General features: G+C 47.8%; 1 protein-coding gene across 6 annotated transcripts in view; it reads right to left on the reverse strand.

Annotated features, from left to right (window-relative positions):
- Positions 1–5,588: 5,588 nt before the first annotated feature.
- Positions 5,589–15,377, reverse strand: part of TTYH3 (tweety family member 3) — a 72,133-nt gene continuing 62,344 nt past the window's right edge. For 4 of the 6 annotated variants that reach the window (XM_086855025.1, XM_086855020.1, XM_086855024.1 and 1 more), the window contains one exon: positions 5,589–9,502. In XM_086855025.1, coding sequence (XP_086711151.1) covers positions 9,487–9,502 — 16 coding nt within the window. In that variant the 3' untranslated portion in view covers positions 5,589–9,486. Of the gene's footprint in view, positions 9,503–14,791; positions 14,894–15,377 lie in introns of all 6 variants that reach the window. The other 2 variants (XM_086855019.1, XM_086855022.1) reach the window with 1 other exon arrangement.

A 15,377-nucleotide genomic window follows, 5' to 3' on the forward strand; every position in this document is an offset into this window, starting at 1 on the left:
TTTGGAGAGTCTGGTGTGTGGTGATGGGGTGGGGACAATCCTGGCTTGTTGGGGACAGTGCCACTATGGACCCTGCTGTTGACACCACTGTGCCCAGGGGATGCTCCAGCACTGTGCCTGGCCAAAGGCTTTCCTCTTCTCTGGGTGGTTGCAACATCGAGGGCAGAGAGTAACACACTCTTTAGTCCTTTTTGTTGTTTCCCACCTCCTATTTTTTCTTTTTTATTTATTTTTTTTTTGTTGTTGTTGTTGAATTTGCATTTGGGTCACTTGCAGTCCCAGACTTCATGTGAGTCACCGTGTTCCCAGCCTGGCTGTGGGGACTTTCACCAGGGGAAAGTGTGCAGGGCGATGGGGCAAGCACCCATCCTGGAACTGACGGCAGTGAGAAGTACTTGAGGCTTGGGGTGGGAGGGCAGTGTTGGGAGACAACAAAACTTGTGTGAATTGGCTCCAAGAGCCACTTCCAGCTGCTTTGGCCCAGAAAACTGGAATATTTGTGGGAAACGAACATAAAAGCAGCCGAATCGCAGGGCCCGAGCGATGCATGCAGCTGCAGCTTTGGGAGCTGCCTGTCCCAGTGCTGGGTGGGAGAGTGCTGGGACCCCCGTGGGGGCATGATCTACATCCCACCACCTCTGTGCAGCTGGAGGTGACTTAATCCACCCCCAGCACTGTCTGCCTTGGAGCGAGGGGCTGCGAAACCCTGCAGCAGAGAGTGATGGCTGTGGGATGGACGAGACACCACTGGGATGTGCTGAGTAGCTCTCAACCACTGTCCCTTTATTTTTTTTCACCCTTCTACTATTTCCCACCCCTGCATAACATGCAGGTGGTTAAAATAAATAACCCAAAAGCCCCACAAAGTTTATTTTTCCCTTCCTGACTTTTAAGATCAGCCTTGAATCTATCAAAACCAATCCCCCTTGCCCCAGAGCTCCCAGCAACTGCTGTTTCTGGTCTGCCTCAGCTGCCCAGTGGGGCCAGTTCTGCTGCTGTAGCCATTTGGCAAGCCAAGAGTGGAGGAGGAGATAAATTGAGCATCTTAAAAGCATCTGGAAACACTTCCCACGGCGCTGCCAGATGAGATCTGTGAAGCTGCAGCATCACTGAACAGCCCCGCTCCCAACCCCTCCTTCCTCCTCCTCAGTGGATGTGTCCCCCTTCAGCCCCCACCAAACCATGGTGGTCTCTCCAGGGAAACAGTGCTGGGTTTGTGCTTGTCCACACTGTGGACAGGGACCTGAAAGCAGCAGTGACACCGCACAGCAGAGCAGTGTCACCACCGTGCCAGCACTGGGTGATGCTCCAGCCATGTCCTCATCAGCCCCCCTTACTCAGGGCTGAGTTAGAAAGCTCTTGGGGAGCAGGGGCCCATTCTGGCTCCCTGATGAGCAAGCCATGCACAGGCCCCAGAGCTGATGTGTTTGGAACAGACCATGAGTGGCCGGGTGATTTATGGGGTGCAAGCGCCAGGCTCCGTGAGGTTTGCCTGCTGGGAAGAGGAAGCGGGTGGGAGAAGCACCAGCATCTGCAACACCTCGCAGTGAGCACGGAGCTGTGCTTCCTCCCACTTCCCTCCACGGACTGGAGGGATTAAAAAAATCCCTGAGCAGGGATTTTTGCTGAAGTCACGGTGAGAAACACTTGCCTGCTCCAGGCAAAGCCTTCCTTGCCTGCAGAGCCGAGGCAAACGGCCCCAGCAGCAATGGAGACACCAGCTGCAGAAGGAAAAGTCCTCTGCTCCTGCCACCATCCATCCCCTCTCTACCACCCAGCAGCACAAAGGCACAGCAGTGTGACCGGGTGCTTCATCATCGTGGCCACAGCCAGGCCACCCTCTGTCCCTGCCTGGACACTTCCAGACGGGCTGGGAGAAACTGGGGTGCTGGCACAAACCAAAGTGGTGCAGGCCGGGCTGGAGACAGGGCTGAGGAGGAGCCCTGGATGGAGCATTCTTGTGGCTGCCTCTGCTCACAAACCCTCCCGACTGCCAAGCACGAGGCTCCAGCATCCCCACGTGGTCAGAGCGATCAGAGTCTCCCTGATCGGGCTTTTCTTTCCAGCAGAGGAGCCACTGGACACTCAGCTCTGTCCTGGCCTCCCTTGTAGCACAAGGAGAGGATGTGACCTCCTGAAAGCACCAGAGAGCGGGGTGGGGAGATGGGGTGATTCTTCAGGAACGAGGCTGCTCCAGGAGGGGTTAGAGAGGATGAGCTGCAATTTCAGCTGCCTGCTGCCTTCCTGGACTCATGGAGAATGCAAAACTCCACGGGGCCCTCGTGAAGAACCACAGATCCAGCTCTTCAATGCACCCGATGGAAGGAGCTGGGCAGACCAGGCTGCAGCATCAGCAGCAGGAGCTGCCTGCACAGTGCCACGTTCAGCAGAAAACATGACCTGTGGTGTGGGCCATTTCCCACCCCAAGAGGTGACAGCAGCCGGGGACACACAGTCAGTAACCGTGTCCCACAGCCACCAGCTCTGCCTGATGGTTTTCCATCCACCAACCCACGGGAGCTCCCGGAGGCACCGCTCCTGTTAGCACAGCTCAGCACACCACAGAGCAAACACGTTTGAAAGCATCTCCCCGGGGCACCCCTCCCTGCCTTATCTCGGAGGACTGAGATCTAAGGGACCACTACTGAAGGCTGATCTGAAGGAGAGGTTTATTCAAACACATTCTTCACCCTTCCCTCTGTTTTCTCTAAGCCCTGAATGGCTCAGGAGAGCTCTGCCCTGCTCCTGCTGGGACTGGGAGCAGTGCAGAGGGTGAGCGAAGCTGCAGCTCCTGGGGGTGGCTGGAGAACACTGGGAAAGGTTACCAGGCCTTTGCACGTTCCCATCCCTGGTGGAGTCCATAAACCTGGTAAAATATTTACACTGATGACTCTGACCTAGGCTTTATTTTCCTTCACACTATGAGATTCCCTTGACTGCTCCAAGCCCTTTTAGAGCTTTAGAGAGCAGGTTTAATCGTCTCAGGTCAGGGATGAAGATGGAAAACTTGGGCTCCTCCTTTAGATGGGAATCAAAAAAGAGAGGGGAGACTGTCAATTATTAGTGAAGGGAGGAAAACTGGTGCCTGTTGAGATTCACAGCCATGAGGGGTAAGTCACAACAAGGAGCCCTCTGTGGTTCTGAACTCGTGGGCAGGACTTGAGAGCAAGGGTGTGGGCTTCAGCCATACTCACAGCACTGAAAAAAAATTACATAGCATTTACAAAGACAGAGTTGAATTATTGTTTATCCCCACACCTAGGAAGGGGGGTGCTGAGGTCAGGGCAAGAATAGCACAGGATGGGGGCAGGAGCCCAACGCCTCCTTTGACTGGCAGGACCAGGCAGAAAACAGATCAGGAAAATGAGAGGAAGGTAAAGGTTTCAGTTCACTACGTGATAGTGATGTGGTGGTGGGCCCGTGATCAGAGAGCTGCACAAACAGAACTAAAAACAAACCCACGATACCCTGGGGCAGCACTGGGCAAGGTGAGCCGAGTTTCATCTCCTCCTCTCAAAGAGGAATGCCTTTGGCAGGGTTCAGCTGGTGGGGCACCATCCCAGGCCGTTTTTCCACACTTCTTGGCCTTGTGCTGGTGGAAATGAACCACTCGTGTTTACCGCTGCTCCAGTGGGGAATAATCAAAGCAGCAGAGGGGGTTCCAGGGGTTAAAACACACCAGGCACAGGAGAAATCTCCCAAGATGATGTTTCCCATGGCTGCTCCAGCATCTTCAGCCCCCAGGTACGAGGACATCCCCACAGCAGCCACCAGCCCAGCCCCACGCCCTCTCTGGGAGAAAGCACAGATCAATAACCACAAACAATGGTTTTAAATTGTTTATTTTTAAAACATGAAACCCAAGCTGAATAGAAACCACAGAAATTACATTTAGGTTTTTTTGTTTAGTATTTGCAAACCAAAAAGTTACAGTAAAAAATAGCTACGTTACAATCAATAGAACTACAGAATTAAAAGTAAAGATACAAAAATGGGCTCAATCCTCTTTAATCCTCACAATTTAAAAACATTTTGGGTAAGTGCAGGAACACTTGAAAGAAACTAGCAGGTCCAAAGTTTAAAAAAAAAATTATATATATTTATATATTATATATGTATATAAAGTGGTATGATATACAACCATTATGGTTAAGAAGAAAAAAAAACCCAAAAAACAAACAAAACAGAAAAGTTACAAAAAGGCCAGGTACATGTTCACCATTAGGTTTCTGTGCACAGTGTCCAAGAAAATAAACTTCCCTCTGAATGATGTGAATAAAACTCATGGGGCCTCCCGTGACCAAGGGACCTGAGGCACGCGACGTGACGGCTGGGCAGCTGCACCCAGTGCAGAGAACAATGGAAGAAATGAGGCTTTTCTGGGACTTTCAGCAGCCTCCTGGGCAGAGGCCGCTGGAGAAGTCTTGGTGTGAGATTAGAGGAGGAACAGGAAGGAAGGAGTTGGGAATTGCATAGTGAGGAGCAATGTGGTATCAAATATGCAGAGCACCTAAGAGCTTCATGCTACAGTTATCCTCTTTAGGAAAGGAGTATTTTGAACTTTCTGGTTGTACATCAATTTATGTTCCACTTTGTTCATGCAGCCACAGGGGCTGGGTGAGCACCCGGGAGCTCCAGGCCACCAGTAACCCATCCCTCGTCTCCCAGCTGGGCAGCACGCTCACCATCACGGCTTGGCAGGGATCCCACACCCCCCTGAAAGCACAAACCACGTGTCAGCCATCTAGGAACTGCTACCAAAACATCCCACGCTTCTGCTGGGCCTCCTGGACTGCCAAGGGAAGCCATCCATAGCATGCACACAATTTCTGGAACAAGGAAGCAGGCTGTGACGAAAGGAGGTACAGACCAAGCCTTGCCAGGTCTCTGTCTCAAGGCATGAGATCTGCTCCTCAGTACCTCCCCAGAGGGCTTTTCCCCTCACACCCAGAGATGTTCACTGAGTGGCACTGACACACTGAGCTGGGGAAGATCCTGGCTTCTCCTTGGACCCCAGGTAGGAAGTGCTTCAAACACAGCTCCTCTCCCGAGCTAAGGGGAAACCCATCCACCCCATCTCCCCTGGAATCAGGAGGGTGGCAGGGATCAACAAGCCAAGACACTTCTCTCTTCTTCAAAGGGCTCAGAATGGTATTTCAGTGGCTGCTGGGAGGAAGAGAAGGGGGCAGCAGAAGTGAAGCCCGGGTTTGCTCCCGCAGGTACCTGGACCTTGCTCTGGGGGCACCCACCCACTCCTGTCCCACCACCCTGCAGCACCAAAGCTCTCGTGAGCAATGGCTGAGCAGCTCCCTGAGAAATGCTTTAACTCTCAGAAAGGCCAAACTTTTCACGTAGTTTCAGGGAACTGCTACGGAATTCCTGACTTAGGATCACTCAAAACCCCATGCACTGTGTCCCCCTCAAAGCACTCAAATGAACATCCCTTGCGTCTTGGCTGAGATGACTGTACACGGAAAAATCAACACCTATCAAATGGAGAAAACTTAAAAAGGACAGGAGGGGAAGGGAGCACTCCATCCTTCACATTTGGATACATGGATGCACGCTAAAAATCTTAGCTTGAACCCTTTTATCAGCACACAAAATGAACTCAGTTTAATAATACATACAGGATACAAACACTACAGTTATAATTCCCAAGACAGCACAAGAAATTCACAGCCAAGTCTTGATTTGATTTCCTTTACAATTACAATGCAGTCTTGAACACTGGACACAAGAGTCCAACATGCTATTTACATTTCACATTGTGGAGATGTTTGTGTGCTTGGAAGAGTTCTCAGTTCCAAAAGAAAGTGTCATTCACACATGATGATGCAGTGGAAATAAACCAAGCCAACCAGACAAGCCAATGACCACATTTGTGCTTCTGAAAAAGTAACATGAAGTGTCTTCACCGATGCAGTCACCCTCAACCGGACAAGCTGCCATCCACTCTGCAGCCAGTGAGGTGTCCAGAGGCCAATCTCAGCTCCCCTGACTTCTGGACCCTTTTTCTAGCAACCAGTAACACGAGAAATGTCCGATAAGGTCAGCTGGGACACACCAAGAGATATGGCCTTGGCATTTTGTCACATTAAAAACAGAGAGACACGATGGAAGAGAGAGAAGTCTCTACAGCTTTACCTCCTGCAGCTTGAAGAGTTTGGACTCCCTCAACCATGAATGCCATCCAGAACAGATGAGTCTTTGCCAGATAGCACCTGCTGTTCACCCGAGAGGGAGGCACAGAGTCTGGGAGATCTTGGCTTTTCAAAGTCCCCTCCTCAGACAAAATGTGACCATATGGATGAGACTGATTATGTCGCAGCCATAAGAATAGGCAAAGGCCACCTGTTCTTCAGCAGATCCATTCAGACCAGCCTGCAGAAATGCCACACTGTTGCTCAAGGTTCCAGTAAAATAAAAAAGGAGAGAAAAAAAAAAAAAAAAAGTAGTAGTAATAATAATAATAAACCAAAAGAAACCCATTTATCTGTGTTTCCTATCCAGCGCTCTGCACAGCATGCAGCGGGGCAGCAGAGTTCCAGGATGCTTTACAAAAGTGCAATATCCATGTCAAGTAAAGGAAGTGCTGGCTGGACACAGGTACACCGCTCACACCGCAGTCACGTTGTGCTGGCCTCCAGAGAGCAAAACGTTATCTCCATAACATTCTTTCCAGTTATATGTTGAAGCCACAGAGCACGTATCTCCACAGCTGTGCCCTGCTGTGAGCCCCAAACACTGTCAGAAGTTGTGCTGGGCGTTGGAAGTGGCAATGCCAGACCTTGGAAGGAAGCAGGTCAAGGTGGCTGCTCTGTTAGATGCTGCAGACAGAGGCATTAGCTCACTCCCGTTGTTGTGTGGCACAGACAATGCCACGGGGACAATTCAGACCCAGCCCAAAGTGCAGTCAGGGTGCATTCTGTGCATGAAGAAGTTGGTTGTTTTCACAGGGTTCCCCACAGCCTCCAAAACACTTGCCTTCCACCGGTAGGATTGGGCCACAGATTTCAGGGCAGCTCCCCTAAAACTGATAATGTGAGTAGCAATCGGAGCACATCCCCTCAAGGAGGGATGATGGCAGAACAACTTAGTCTTAATAAAGATTATATGGCTCTTGATTCTTTCTTCAAAGTGAGGGAAAGGTTGGGGTTCCCCCCAGAGAGCAGTTGGGTGCTTGGGGCCCTGCAAGATCACCACAGCACACCCTGCACACCCACATCTCCTGGCAGGCTCTAAGACAGGATGGAAACCCTGGGGCACGTGAGTCCCTCCATACCACCTGTGACCAAGTTTCCCTGCCCTTGTTATTTGATTAAACAGAGGTATGTTTCAGTGTGAAGCCCATCCAACATGTCTGAAAGGGCATACTCAGTCCTGAGCAAGAACATCCTGCTTCCAGAGATTTATGGCGAAGCGTGAAGTTTATTCCAAACCCTTCTCTTCCTGTCTGTATGGTGATGCCTCCTCCCTGTCTCTCACTCCTCTGAATGGTAACAGCTGGCCTTGCAGTTTAGTAGTGGTTTCTATTTTAAGAGGAGTCTCAAAGCTTGCTCTGCCACAGAGCTGGTATCATTTCCCAGCAGATCCCTCTTTAGCTGCCTGCCAGGAGCAGTTCCCACCTCACTGCAAGAAGGCAACTGACTTGAGTAAAGGCAGGTTGGTAATTCTGTGCCCCAAACAGCCAACGTGGGGTAAACAGACACTGAGTCTGAACATCACTGAGGTGACAATGAACTGCCTCTGCCAATGGCTCCACTCCAGTCTGAGAGATGTTTCCCACTCAATTTCCTCTGCCAGTAATTTAATATAATGCTCAGCAGCTCTGCTAAGATGCCCCTACTCAGAGGTAAAAAGACAAAAAGGAACATCAGAGTTACCCTACTGAAAGGGCAGTAGTTGACAGTACCTCCCAAGAGGCAGTCTCCTCTTCCAGCAAGAAGAAGCTGTCAGTGCCCTTTGGAGCACTGCTCTTCAGTGGGAAGTACAGCACCAAAGAAGGATGTTGCCCTCTGCAGGCACCCAGCTGCCCCTTTGCAAGCCTTGCTCTGCCTCACGTCTAGAAACTGCCTTACATGTGCATTAGTATGGTCAGATAGTGGTTAGCAATGTGCCTTTGAAAACTAAACAAAACAGAATAAAATATAAATCCGTTCCGACGGTCACAATGTTGTTGAAGGTTTCGGATTCTAGAACGCAGAAGATACACTGACAATCTTATGAGTTTGTTAGGACTGAGGCTCCAAAAACCTCCTTCAATGCCATTTCAGCAACCCTGTGCTGTAGATTATGATTTATAAAAAAAGGAAAGAAAGAAAGTCCAGTAGAGTTCACAGATCATTTCTGCGGGGAGGGCTTGCATTTGTTATAAATCCATTGGTGCTTCCAGTTTCTCTTGTTTTTGCAAGCTGACTGTCCCATAAGATCTAGAATCAGAGAGCCAAAACTCTTTAGTGCAAAAATACCTCCCCATAAAGTCTTTAAAGTCTTTCCCTGGAAAAATTTGGCACCGAGTGAGTGGCTGGCTCCTGTTTGATCTGTGTCAGCCTAGGAAAGGCAGCACCCAGAATGCCATCTGCAAATACCTGGGCTTCCCTGATGGAGCAGAGAGGTCAGGTCCAGAGCAGTGGACAGGGTAACTGACTGGTGCTGGGCCCCCCTGCTCCTCCTCAAGAATTCACATGACAGATACAGAGGGAAAGAAAAAGGCATTTTCTTAATGGACTTTAAAAAAAAAAAAAAAAAAAAAAAAAAAAAAAAAAGTTAACCAGGGTAGTGAAATGGTTTGTTCTTCTAGAACCAATTCCAGTGGATATGCAGTGACACCATGAGGAAAGAGCTCCCTCCTCCCTCGCCCAGGGCAGTGCACCAGAGGATTCCCAGCGAGACACTGCGCTGTGCACTCCCTCAGCATTCCCTCCTTGCACACCAGCCACAGGCACCCAGCCCTGATTCTTCAGTGTCTGACAGGCTGCTGGTCCCACTGCACAAGTGAAGAAGATCTACCACCATCCTTCACCAAGTCCCTCTTGGAACAGAAGGGGGGAAGAAGGGGGCAGAAGCTATTCACCACCTGTTTCTCACAGGTTACTCTGGTAAGCTGCCCCGTGGGCTGGGGGGCCCAGTTTCCTGCCTGGGTGCTGTCAGCTGCTGGCCTGCACACGTTTGTTCTCTTCACATCAGGTACTACAAGCTGAAGGCTTAAATTCAAAAGGAGCTTCCACTCAGTGGGCAGGTACCAGGTTGGAAGGGTGGTCTGGACTGGAGAAACAGAAGGAGCTGCACTAGATTTTGGGCAGAACAGCAGGATTGTTCTACGAGGACAGCACAGGGGCACAGCAGTTGGCACATTGTTTAGTCTGACTGCACGTGTGGGTTTTGTTTTTTGTTTTTGTTTTTTTTTTTTTGCTTTCACTTTTTCGTTTTAATGCACACTTCCAGCATCTGGACGAGGTTGGTTGGTGGCGAGGTATTTGGCTCTCATGCTGGAGGTGTACTGGAGAGAGAAAAGACAAGACAAAAAAAAACAAAACAAACAAACAGAAAGTTAAGTCAGAATGACTAATGTCACGACGGAACCACAGATTTCTACCGCTTCTCAGCATAACATGGTGTGTATTTACAGCTGCTGACTCAGTCTTATGAGGAAAGTTTCACAAGTCACTGCACAGTTCACTCTGAGTAACATTCTGCCAGGCTGCTGCAGGGGTGCTGGCCAGGTCAGTGCAGATGTGCTGGTGACTTACCCAAGCTCTCTAGAGAAGGAAATCCAATAGTCACTAAGTCAAAACATGACATATGTTGCTTGGGAGAAGAGAGGGAAATGGGAATGATGCAGATGTAAAAACCCACCCCACATTTTCATCCTGTCTTAGTCATGTTTCTGCTTTCAACCATGCCAGAAAAGGAGGTTGAAAAGAAAATGGGTGCTCACTGCATCTTCACATTGCATTTTATAGCAACGAGGGCATCAGAAGATTGCACGTGCCAGGGATGGGCAGCTTGAAAGGAACGTGAGGAATAACAAAATGATTTATGCCCAAGAAAGAGCAGACCCTATCAGGCTGGGAACAGGCTGCCATCAAACAGGATGATACTAACAAGTTATCAGGTGGGTGGTTTGGGATCCAAGCTGTGCACTGTGCAGCAGCAGATGAGACTCCAGCGTGGGGGTGAGAAGAGCAAGTCAGAGAGATGAAGGTTAGTTCGATTTGGAGGTGGTGGTGCTGCTCTTACTCTCTTTTTTAGTCTAAGCAAGGTAATCCGAAACAGCTCCCAGAAGCTACTGAGGTAACATGTGTCATTCAGCTTTGAATAATGAGCTGAAAAACACGTGAATAACGGCCAGCAGTAAGAACAGAACTGTGCCTCTTTATGCCAATGTGTTCCATGTCTTCTGGGTTCTGCTACCACAATATTAACAACCAAGCAATGAGGACAGACATTTCATTCCTCTTTTTATACCCTCTGGAGCCTGAATAATTCTATAATATCCACAGCTTCCTTCCCAGGAGCGCTCTTCAGCATACTGACTTTTTATCACCTCTTAAACCGAACCACATAAAATAGCCAGTTAAGCTGGCAAAGAGACAACTGAAAGGCAGCTCCACAACAGGAGGTATGATTTATCTTGCCCACTGGGAAAGAACATTATGAGACATCTTTAGGCTCTCAAAAGCTCAGCTGTCCATGGGGGTTTTCAGAGAATTAACAGTATTTTATCAGTTTTCCTTCAAAGACCGACCTGGGTTGAACCTCTGCACAATAGAAGAGAGAAACTGCTCCTCTGGCAGAGCTGATCCCATCAGCACAAGATGAAGACACCTGTGGCTTATTTGCACACTCAGCTTTTAGTGTCTTGCATAATTGGAAAACTTTTTTCAGCACATGGATCTTAATATAAAACCCTGGCCCAGAAATGGCATCTATATTTAGGAGACAAAGGGTACATCTGTTCTTTCTAAGATGTATTTTTTGTCAGTGAGAGGGCAAAAGATAGAAAATAGCAAGCTGAGCTACTTTAAGGGCAATAATCTATACAGTTTATTAAATGTGATTACTGTTTCAGAAATAAAGTTTAGGGCGTTATTAATACATAGGAGGATAACCCAGCAGGCTCAGAGAGGTTTAGAAGTCAAAGAACTTCCTCACAGAGTAAATAGGGCACATTTCAGGTAGTGCAATGCTGAAGTCAACAGCCAAGCCTCATGCTAAGAAGAGGGCCTTAGAAGGAAAAATGCAATTGAGTGCTCATTTTCCATTTGCATTCTCTGTAGTGACATGTGGTAGGAGATGAGTATGAACAGAGAACTTTTCCAGGTTCCAGCTAAAGCTTTGTAAGAAGTATTTAGGGAAAAAAAAATAAATCTCAGATAATGGAAGGTTATTGTGCATCTTTCTGGACAAGTCATATAGGTTCAGCACACAACATGCAACATAAATTTTCTTTAAAACATTGAAGTCAAGAGGACCACTTGATGAATTCATTTCAAAGATGTACAAAGTACATCTATCATGGCAGGAGAAGTTGAAAAGAATTCCCTCCTTCCTCCAAAAAGAAAAGACCCCACAGTTGTTTAAGTGTCACTAAAAGTAACCAGGAACACAAGATCTGGAGAGTCAAGCAGAGAGCATTTTACATTCAAACCTACCTGCAAATCCATCACAAGGAACAAATCAAGAGTAGTCAGAGTTAGGGCTGATGTTCTCTCCTTAACTCAGGATTTTTGCACCTTTGTACCTCTTCCCCATTCAACTGAACCAGTTAACTCTTTCTGTTAAGTGTATTTTTAATGACCATGATAAATATGACTGAAACCTGGCAGTAGAGAGCCAACACTTCACTGTTCACTCTCACCAGCACATCTATCAGCATGCTCTGGATCTCATCCCAGCATCACCCTCCAGGTACAAGTGCTTTCTCCACATGCTGCAGTCCTTCCTCCAAGTCCTTCTCTGCATCCTCTGCTGGGAAGCAGAGGAAAGATGCTGTGGAACACACAGGTCCCAACATCTGGACAGGCCAGCAGATGAAGATGTATCAGCAGACATTTGCCACTTGGGATATGAAGCCAAACTATATTACTCAGAGTTAAAATAATTAAGTCTTCAGTTGCTTTTAAAACTATCTCTATGTCTTTAACTCCTTTAAAAAGTGATTCTAAAGACAGAAAGCCTGAGCACAATTCAGACCAAGGAGGTCTTGGACTCCGCTCTGAGGCCCACAGCTGTTAGGTCCACAGTTGCATTTAGTTTCCTTTAAAGAGGAGCTTTCATAGAAGGTTAAAGAACATGGACAATTCAGTCATTCTTCCAGTACCCATGTGCCTATAATACACCCTCATTTACCCTTTCAAAAACAGCACAGAGGACAAGCTTCACCCCATAGCTCCACCTCACTGTCAGCTTCCCCAAAAAGGGCACCTGAAAGAGTTCTTGTTACCATTGCTGCTGGTCTCCTGTGCTATTTGACACAGTGCCTCTCAGTCACTTACCAGCCAGCTCCAACAAACACAGCTGATCGCACACAGGTTTATTTTTGTATTTCTCCAAAGAAAATAAAAGCCTCTCCTTCGCATTAAGCCTTGTTGAGGGTATAAACTTTCTTAGGTGTGGTTTGCCAGCACATACTAGCTAGGCACTTAACACACGTAGCCTGGGTACAAAGGAATCCTTGGTTGCAAAAAAAATAATTTAAGGGAATAATCAGTTCATTTTAGAAGCCATAAATTTTACTGGCTCCTCTGAAATCCATGAGTACTTCACAGCTAACTAAGCTATGCTGAAAGATCACTTACCATATGAAGCCATGACTGAGTACAAACCATTTACTATTTGTGGTTAAAAACCCACACGAATTTCTCTTGAGCTACCCTGACTTTGATTTCCTGCTAGAGCTGTTCAGGTAATTCAATAAAGACCAAAGCTTCTGGATTCAAGTTCTGAAAGGTTGATCTCAAACAGCTAGAGCACAGTAAACATTGAGGGTTTGGTGTTATTATGTATGGGAGGTACAAGATGCAGGGAAACGGCTAATTCCAGCCAGTGGGCTCTGAATTCAAAGGGACTTAAGTCTTTCAAGTCAAAAGAACAGAGCTTCTGTTGGTTTTGTTTGTTTTTAAAGCCTTGGAAAGAATGCAGTGCCTTTTCCATAGCCCTTCAGAGAGCCATATTAAGCTTGGGTGGGACCATAGATAAACAGAAGACGGGGCAGACTGAGATCAGGTCATGTTCCAGCCCAGGGATTTCAAGTCTAGAATGAAGGCCCTAGAATTTCCCCACCCTCACCAATATTTTATTTCGTGGAACAGATCCATCTAACCATCTACAGTACCACCTACAGGAACAACAAAGCAGAAAACCCACCACAAGCTGAGGCCCAAGAGCAGTCTTAGCAAGGCTTAAGACTGGAGAAAGCTGTGAGCCTTTCAAGGGTGCTGGCACCATGCTTCCAGACAAGGCTGCTTGCATTCATGCACCACGGCAGAGGCATCAAGACACCTGATCCAGACCCTTCCCAGCAGTCCCAGGCAGGCAGGCAGCGAGGGGCAGCGGGGATGCAGACCAAGCACCAAGACAACAGAAAGGAATCCAGTGCAAGGCTGAGAAGAGTGCAGAAGAAGCAGAGAAGAAGGAACAGCAGCAGCTTTATGGACATGTATTTCTGGGAAGAGAATGCAAGATATGACTGCGTGAGCCAAAAGCAACGGGCTCCCTGTTCCCAGTGGAAGCAACACCTTCCTGTCACTGCGTGGCTGCAGTTCCCTTGGAGGAGCGCTGTCCTTCACACCACCTGAGTTGTCTGGTAGCCCTAATCACACCTTGTGTTTAACCAAGCTAATAACCCCCAAAAAATGCAGACCACCTCCTCTTTCTGTGGGCATGTGGCTTTGTCATGAGGGAGGAAACATTGGCTGTCTTGGAGAACACCAGCAATTACAGCCCATGAGGAATTCAGACAGTGAAATGGTTCTAGGAGGGCCCTGCTCACAATCTGTGACATGGATGGGATGATTCAGACACACACAGAACAAACAAAACAGTAAAAGGTTTTGAAACAGAATGAAATAGATCTTAGTGATTATATCTGGACCCTTAGGGAAGCTTTCTTTAAAAAACTTGCTCCTTTCTGACCTTAAACGTAAGGACGAAAGGAAAAGCTGCACACAGATCTGACAGGAAATTTAAGTAACTCTTCAGGACAGTTTAAAATTAAAAATCCTACAAATGAGCTGAAACTTTGTGGCAGGTTGATATTGATGGTTTTGGGTGTTATGACTACTAAGGACAAGCAGGATGGCAGCAGGGCTCAAGGAGAGCCAAAAGCTGAATTAAGACAACCATTCCTGACTGAAGTGCTGCTAGATTGGTTCTCTTTACTTGTAGAGAATGGCTTCTTGTGATGGGAGAGCTTCTAATGTTGCTTTTGAAGTGCAAGGTTATTTCTATGTTTGAGCAGCACTCAGCACTTGGTGTTCAAGCTGTTCTGAAGTGTGGAATCCAAGCTGAAGCTGCTGTGAGGTAGCTTTTGTGAGGCAAGGGCACCTGTAACCCTCACAACGTGCACCAGAAGCCTCTAGAAGGTCGATACTGCTCCTCGAGTCTGCACCAGAGCCAAAACGGATTTTCATTTTAACCCTTGGCAGGAGGGAATGGGGTGGGAGGTGCAGAGGGGAGGAATGTGAAGAAATAAAAGGCACTGGCCTGGGATAAACAGTGCAGGGATGAAGGGAGCGGTTGGGAGTGGAGAAGGGGTTGAGCAAGAAGGACCTTTTTTTTGCAGTACCTGTTCCATTTGCGGGCGCTGTTACCAGTATGTCCGTGCACTGTCCGAGGGCTTAAGCTGCCAGCTCATATGGCTGCTACTGTCCATGGCAGCCAAATACAACTGTGATGACGCAAGAAAGAGAGAGAAAAAGAGAGTGCAGCCTCAACGTGCATGAAAAACACAGTGCAAGCAAGTGAAACCGTGGTGTGTGTCAGCGACAAGGTGGGTTCTACCGCCCTAAGGGAATATCCCTGTGGCAAGAAGGAGAAAACAGAAGGAATGAGAGAAGGAAAAACACAAAACAAACGAACAAAAAGCCAGGAAAAGTAACGGACAAACAATGCAGCAGGATCATCACATCTTAGTTTTCACCATCTGTTCACAGAAAGCTAAATGGAATAGGTCAGCTCTGTCTACCCACTGGACATAACCTACTTGGATGCTTATCTCCCTCTCCTCCCTCCCAAAAAGAGGCAGGGATGTGTGCATTGGTATTCCCTTTTCATCTCTCTCCTCCCACAGACAACTTGCTATGAAAAGTTACCATTTCTTCTGCCTCAGTACAGTCTCAGCCACCTGCTACGGAGAGCTGCAAATACAAAAA

This window comes from Cyanistes caeruleus, chromosome 17 (assembly GCF_971803275.1).
Source record: "Cyanistes caeruleus chromosome 17, bCyaCae1.hap1.1, whole genome shotgun sequence".
NCBI classification, from domain to species: Eukaryota; Metazoa; Chordata; class Aves; order Passeriformes; family Paridae; genus Cyanistes; species Cyanistes caeruleus.